Below are 7,559 nucleotides of genomic sequence, written 5' to 3' on the forward strand. Positions count from 1 at the left end.
TCCCTAATGAATATTTTATATATCTTACAATTCTTGTAACATCCCAGTACTTTTGGTTGGAGTTTTGAATATCCTGCCTGATGACATAATAGAAAAGGATAAACTAGATCGAGTAACAGTAAATTAAAGTAATTTTTGCAATTTGTTGCCAATAATGAAAATCATCTTCAAAGCTTGCATCACTTTGGGATAACTGCACAGTTTTCGTGAGAGAATCAACATAGTCACTCCCAAAAAGACCTTTCTTATCAAGATGGCTTGTGGTGTATTTCCTTCCAACAACAACAAGCTTGTACCCCACTAAGGGGGGTCGGCTACGCGAATCCTTTTTCTCCATTTTGTCCTATTGAGTGTCGTATTTTCATTTAATTTAAAAAAAAATTAAGTCATATTTTCATTTAATTTAAAAAAAATTAAGATAATTTTTTATACAATATGGCCAAGTTTAAAAAACTTTCTATACAAGCTCCATGATAAGAAAATATTTGAAACTACAAAATAGCAAATGCCTTTTTGAAGATATTACTTTATGAGTAATGCTGAAGTGCCATTCGAGGTGAATAAAATGTCAAAAACATACAAAAAGAATAATTTGTGCAAGAGGAAGAGAGACAAGCAAAAATGGAATGATTAGCATTAGTAGTAACAAAAATCCTGCAAAGTTTATTGAGCAAAACTAGGATTTTTTTTGAATTCATGTATGATTTTTTGAAGCTTGCATATTTTGTCCTCACAAGCACACTGAAATCAATATGAAGGATGGGCCAAGATTAATTAATTGGAAGAGAAAGAAGAAATACATAATTTAATTAGGCAATTGGCAAAGAAGTCTTAAAAAAACCAACACCATGGATTTAAGTAAAGCCTTTTACCGCTATGCAAATATCTTGAGATCAATAGAGCCATTATCATGAAATTTTATCTCAAATTATTTGATTTCGATTTATAACAGTTTGATGGTCCTAGAACTAAAAATGTCATCATGCGGTTTAAATGACACATTTAGTAACAGGTGTCAATTAAAACCCATTTTATTTGTTATTATTTTTATTCATTTTTTATTTATTACATTAATTTAATAATTATATATACTGTTTATTATTAATTAATTTAATTTTTATTACATATTATTATTGTACCGAAAAGGTAAACATGCCATCATCCAACTATAAAAAAGACTTGATTATTTTAATAGATGTCACTATTGATGAAAAAGTCAAGTTTATTCATTCAATCTCATCTTCAGGAAGAGGATATACAATTGGAAGATAAGTTTGATGAAACCTCAATTTTTCAATATCACTATAACACAAAATCCAATAAATCCTAGTATTGCACCCCTTCACGTCTCTATAAAAAGTAATAAGTGAAGCAAAAATTTCCGACAAGATCATGATTCAGAACTATTATTAATTAGCTATGATTATTTCATTATCACTCATTTATACCCCATCTCTCTATTTATCCTTCAAAAATTTTCCCTTACACATAACCCTTTTTAACAAATATCATCTCCATTTCTATTACAATACCACAAATCCTATTTAAGGTACTAGAAAATGAGGAATGGAAGGAGATTATCACAGAAGAGATGAATGCCCAGAATTAAAATCGCACTTGAAAGGTTGAGGACCTACCAAAAGGGAAAATAATTTTGAGATGCAAGTGAACTTTTTTTATAAAATATTAGGTAAATGGGGATGATTAAAGGCAAAATTTACACTCAATTCTATGAGATTAAAATGGAAGGAGATTATCACAGAAGAGATGAATGCCCTAAATTAAAATCGCACTTGAAAGGTTGTGGACCTACCAAAAGGGAAAATAATTTTGAGATACAAGTGAACTTTTTTTATAAAATATTAAGTAAATGGGAATGATTAAAGGCAAAATTTACATTCAATTCTATGAGATTACCTATCAAAAAACTTTTACCCAAATTGAAAAAATGAATGCAATCGGTATTATGATTTCATTAGTTATTAATTTTGGATGAGTATATGCATCAATATGATGTGAAGAGCAATAATCTGATGTGAAGAAGCTTTCTTATATGGGCATGTTAAATAAGAGGTCTCTATGGAATCACCAAAAGAATTTGACAATACTTTCACAAACAATAAGGAGTGGAAATTAAAAAATGCTATATATGGATTAAAATAATTTCCAAGAGTTTGGTTTGATGGATTTACAAAAAAGTTCTGAGAGAAGTTAGATGTAAATAAAGCTAAAAATACCATACACTTTTCATTAAGCATTCTTCCATTGAAAAAATAGCAATCATCATTGTATATGTAAATATAAATATTACAAATAATAACAATCATGAGAAAAAGGCCCTAAGTAATAAACTGATACGAACGGAGAAGAATTTTAAAACAAAATTAGGGCAGATAATTTTTTTTACTTCAACAACACAACTCAAATTCATAAAAGATAAACACCAACAATTTGAGAGGTAGACAATCTCTCCCAAACCCTAATCCTAAGACTCAAGACAAAAATCTCATCCTAACTAACCCTAAGGATAACAAGCCCCATTTATACCAAACAATAATAACTAACAAGAGCTAAATTGCCCCTTTAGACTTGAGCTTAAAATAAGTCTTCAAATTATTTAGTGGACTCAGCGCCCGTTCAAGAGGGACCAACGTAAATGAAACTTGTCAAAGAATTTGAAATCAAAGAGCTAGACAAACTTAAATATCTCTTGAGCTTAAAAGTTACTTAATCTGAACGATAATTTTTTTTCTCTATCAAAAATATATCATGAATTTACTAAAGAAAACAAAAATAATAGAGTGCAAGCTATGTGAAATGTCAACTAAACAAAGTGAGAAGTTGAACAAAGATAAAGAACTAGTCAAAAGTAACCACAGGACAGTTCTAAAATTACATAAAAAATTAATTTATCTCATACTCAACCTAAAGTCACAATTGCAGCAAGTTTCACACATAAATCTAAGAATCTCACCCACAAACTGACGACAAAATTTTCAAACCTTTAATAAACTTGCAGGGAATAAATTTCATACAGAAAGAAAGATACCTTACAATTTAAAGAATATACAGGTTCAGACTATCGTAGATCAGCCGTAGATAGATGATCCACTTCAGAATACTATACATTACTAGGGGAAAATCTCATATAACTTGGAGGAGCAGCAAATAACAAGTTGTATCAAAATCTAATATTGAAAATAACTTCAGGGCAATTACCAAAGAAATCAGCGAGCTTTATGAATCAAGATAATATTGGATGAGTTAAATGTTAAGTTTGAAAAATCTATTGAAATATCCTATGACAATAAATCTACCATCAACATTGCTCATAATCATGGACGCATGATTGTACCTGACATATAAAAATAGATAAACATTATATAAAAGGAAAATTAAAATATAGATTGATTGGCACTCCATATGTCCCAACATAAATAGAATTTATTGACATTCACCAAAGCACTGAGCAAACCCATATTAAAAATATTATAAATAAAATTGGAACAATAGATCTTTACCATCTAGTTCGAAGGATAGGCCACCAAATCAAAAAAGGTTGGCAAAAGGAGCTGGACAAGAAAATTAGAGGCCACGAATTCACTGCTAATAAAAAAAAAATCTCTCCCAAATTCAAATGCCAACAGATTGCTCCCTTGGCATTAATTGAATACCCCTAAATGATTAAATCTTGGATACTTAAAGGCATTTTTTTGTGTTTGTTATTGCAATTATTTTTTTATTTTTCTTTCTATATAGTTTTGTATATAAATATCCGTTCAAAGAATGAACAATCCAAGCTCTTTTAGCCGCATCCTTTTTTCAGCATACATTACTTAGCTTCAACTAGATGGGATCCAACAAGGCCAAAAAACACCATGCTTCTGTATAAATATAAAATTACAGTCATACACACCTTTTTTTAAAGATTGTAAATCAAACAAACATAAAGTAGCTTCTAATTAAAGATCAGAAGGAGAAGTAACTGGCTCATGTCAACGGCTATGCTAGAATTGAAATGCTCAGTAAAAACTTTCCACATTCCAGTCATTGGCTTTCGGAATGGGTCATCAATATCCATCTTGCTGCTTCCTAGTCCACAAGCTATGAGTACCTACAGGCAAACATTAGCCCACTATATGAGCTCCGCACATTTCAATTAATATCAATTTCTTTAAGAAAAAGAAAATATATGCAAGCAAGGAGTAAAATTGACGATGCAAAAACTCTATATTGAAAGTAAGATAGTATAAATAAAGCAAGGAGATATAGATGATACTAAAATTGGCAATGATGGAGGGAAATTAAGATTACAATATGAATGATTGACGGTTTTATAAGATAATGGTAGTGGCGAGATAGAGAACGTCAGAATAAATGGCTGGCCTGATTGCAGAAGTGGATTAAAAGAGGCTAATTTCTCTTTGTAATCAGAAACTAAGTTACCATAAGCACTTTGAACAATACATTAACATTCTAGGAACTTAATTGATGGTACCAGCAGGACATGACCTTTCACGTTTACAAATGTAACTAAGGAATTCGTAAAGCCAAAAAATATAAAAAATATCAATACGGGCATTGGATATAGACATCAATAACGCGGAACGTTATTACCACGGTACCGCGATCCCAATTACGGGAAGTCCGTAATACCGCGGGATTCTCGGCTCCTGCTATCGTGGAATCCAACACCGAAGCCTCGCAGGAGTCTAGCGCCAACTGACGTTTAACACCGAAGCCTCGCAGGAGTCTAGCGCCAACTGACTTTTATTTTTGTTTTTGTTTTTGTTTTTTTCCTTTAATTTCCAGCAAATTTCCTTCCCTTTTTTCTGATTTTTTTGGTTCTTACCTATTTCCCTAGATGCTAATTAGGTATTTGAGGTGACTTTTATATATGTTGTAGTATGGTGTTTGGGAGTTCAGTTTTTGGTTGATTTATGAAATTGAGAGACTTTTCTCTAAATCTTCCTCTCGAGAGTGTTTTAACCTCTTCCTTTGCAAGTGCTGCGTCGGTAGCTTTCCTAAGAACAGGTGGTGGATCCCCCTCGGTGTCTTAACCTCGCCAATTCGCCGTTTTCTCACTGTTCTCCACCGGACAGCCTCGGTTCTTACCTATTTCCAACTGCTGGATAAAGCAGAAATTCTCAATTTTGTCACCTCCGGTTCGCTGTACGGCTCCCTACATGCTGATTTTTCGCCAACCTACATCCTCCCACACCTGCTACCCTTTCTACAACTTTCTTGCACTCGTTGGTGTGCCATCACACCTTCTAGGGACCCAAGAACGGTGTCAATCATTGTTTCAATTACAATCTAAAATAATTAATTTAACTATGGCTTAAAAAATCTCCAAACGCATAATAAATTCTAATTTGAAATCGCCAGTGATATTTCCAGCTAGAACCATTTAAACCACAGTTCAAAATCTTAGGTTGGAACTTACCAAATAATTCACATCAGCAACTCAACCTAATCATGTCATTATCAGGGCAATGGTACGGTGGCAGTAATAGGGACGCAAGAAGGAAACATGTCTTTTTTCCTAATGAAAAACATATTAACTAGATAATGATACAAGTAAATAAAGAACATTTATTGAAAAAATGTCAGAGAAAAAAAAAAAAAGATAAAGCTACATAGTTGTCATTTGGATTAGCTTGATGCTCAGTTGAAATGAAAGTGTGATAAATTTTCTTTTGATTTCAATCCCTTCTGGCATGAAGAACATGAAATCTTTCTCCATAAGAGAGTCGATACTCTGCATGCTTTAAACAAATTACATAAATGTTGTGATGAATAATCATTATTTTGTTCATCAATGGAAAGAGGTTGAGGTGTTTTTAAAACTTGTGATGGACTCCTGGTGATATACTTCGTAGTACATGAAGTGACCAACACCAGAGAGCTAACAGGCGCATGGTTATCAACCACTTTCTCCTGAACGAAAATTGAAGCTTACACCATGTTTTGAGAAACAACTGAAATAGAATATGATTTTCTAGCAAATAGTCATTAGTAGAAGATTCAGCGAATAAATTGAGGATTTACACATCAGGATGAGCTTTGAAACAATTTAAAATTTAGGTCCAAAAATTTGACAATAGGAGCAGTATGGTGGAATATTTTCAAATTCATCACATTTTGCCAATATCCACACCATGAAGATCTAATCCACGTCTCTTTATGGGACTAGGCAGCTATGTCCCATTCCACCAACACTCCAAGGAGCCTAATACCACAGCTATTGCAGCACCCATCTGCAGAAGTTTTTTAAAATTTGAAGCCAAGAAGAATAACATGAACTAGTTGAAGTGTACACAAGTTTATAAAAATGATATCCAAACTAGGATGAGAGTAGACTTTAAAATGCATATGAATTCAATAATATAGTTTATATTTTGCTTCCAAAAAAAGCTTTATGATAACACGATAAGGATCAATGAATCCAATAAAATAATAATATAACAACTGTAAAATAGAGATGAACCTGCAAATTACTTAAACGGTAGGATGACCAATTGAAAATTTGCCAATAAATGCAAAGGCGATAACCTAGCAAACATATAAATCTCATAAAAAAAGAGGAGAAGTTATGCCTGAAAAAATGAAAACTTTTTTTGTTTAGCCTCTAAATTTTAACGAAAAGGGATTGAAAAAAATTGAATGGGGAAGGGTAGAATTCAATAACATTTGAATCATAAACAAACTTTAGCAAAAGTGTGTGAAGTTGAGATGGAAGAGGCTCAACAATAAAGAACTAAGAGAATGGAACAATCTTCGAAACATTAGAGACCACAAAGGAAGAATGTTGCGACCTCAGTGCGGGGTCAACCAAAACCCTGGGAGAAATCATTACAAAAGAAGGGTAGTTACAAAGAGACCTTGATATGATTAGATGAGGAGAACATTCCCTTACCAATAATCAATAGAAGAGACCGCACATGACCACAAAAATTTGAGAAAGAGAAAAAATCCACCACCGGCGAAAGAGGATGATGACTCAACGAGGGCAGCCCTAGGGACTAAAGAGTTAGCGAGCATATGACACCGACGCCAAAGATCAAAAGACTTGAAGGAGCGAAAAACAACGCACCTATGCGGCAAAAGAAAAAGACAGGAACCCAATTAACAATGCCTCACTAAGGACTCATTTAAAAGGGCGGCTAGCCTCCGTTCCATCACAGAAACAGTTGAGAGAACACCCGCATTTCGTATGCGGGACCAGCTTCTTTAGAAACATGTCTGTCGCAATGTTTTTTTTTTTTTTCATTTTCGAATGACACATTGGGCCTCCATTCGGCCATTTCAGATCGTCATTCCGATGTTTAGGAATGCAAAGGTTCACAATATCCTACACACTTCCTCGTCCTCCAAGACTCCATCCATGTCTCAACTTTGCCGCCTCTGCGATGAAACGAGCAAAGTAGTAGTGTAGAAGCACTGAGGCCTTTTTTTCCCCTTCCGATCTTCTCCTACCATAAACCATTGAGGAAAGAAACCCATAAGCCTTGCCTTTTTCCTCTTCTTCCAACCGCATTCAAGTGCTTTGCGGTTCA

At 33.5% G+C, this 7,559-nt stretch overlaps 1 protein-coding gene across 2 annotated transcripts in view; it reads right to left on the minus strand.

Annotated features, from left to right (window-relative positions):
- The window catches only part of LOC110019085 (polynucleotide 3'-phosphatase ZDP), an 84,103-nt gene that overhangs the window by 3,029 nt on the left and 73,515 nt on the right, over positions 1 to 7,559 (minus strand). For both annotated transcript variants that reach the window (XM_020716635.1, XM_020716637.1), the window contains exon 9: positions 3,987 to 4,114. In XM_020716635.1, coding sequence (XP_020572294.1) covers positions 3,987 to 4,114 — 128 coding nt within the window. The remainder of the gene's footprint in view (positions 1 to 3,986; positions 4,115 to 7,559) is intronic.

This window comes from Phalaenopsis equestris, unplaced genomic scaffold (assembly GCF_001263595.1).
Source record: "Phalaenopsis equestris unplaced genomic scaffold, ASM126359v1 Scaffold000047, whole genome shotgun sequence".
Taxonomy (NCBI): Eukaryota; Viridiplantae; Streptophyta; class Magnoliopsida; order Asparagales; family Orchidaceae; genus Phalaenopsis; species Phalaenopsis equestris.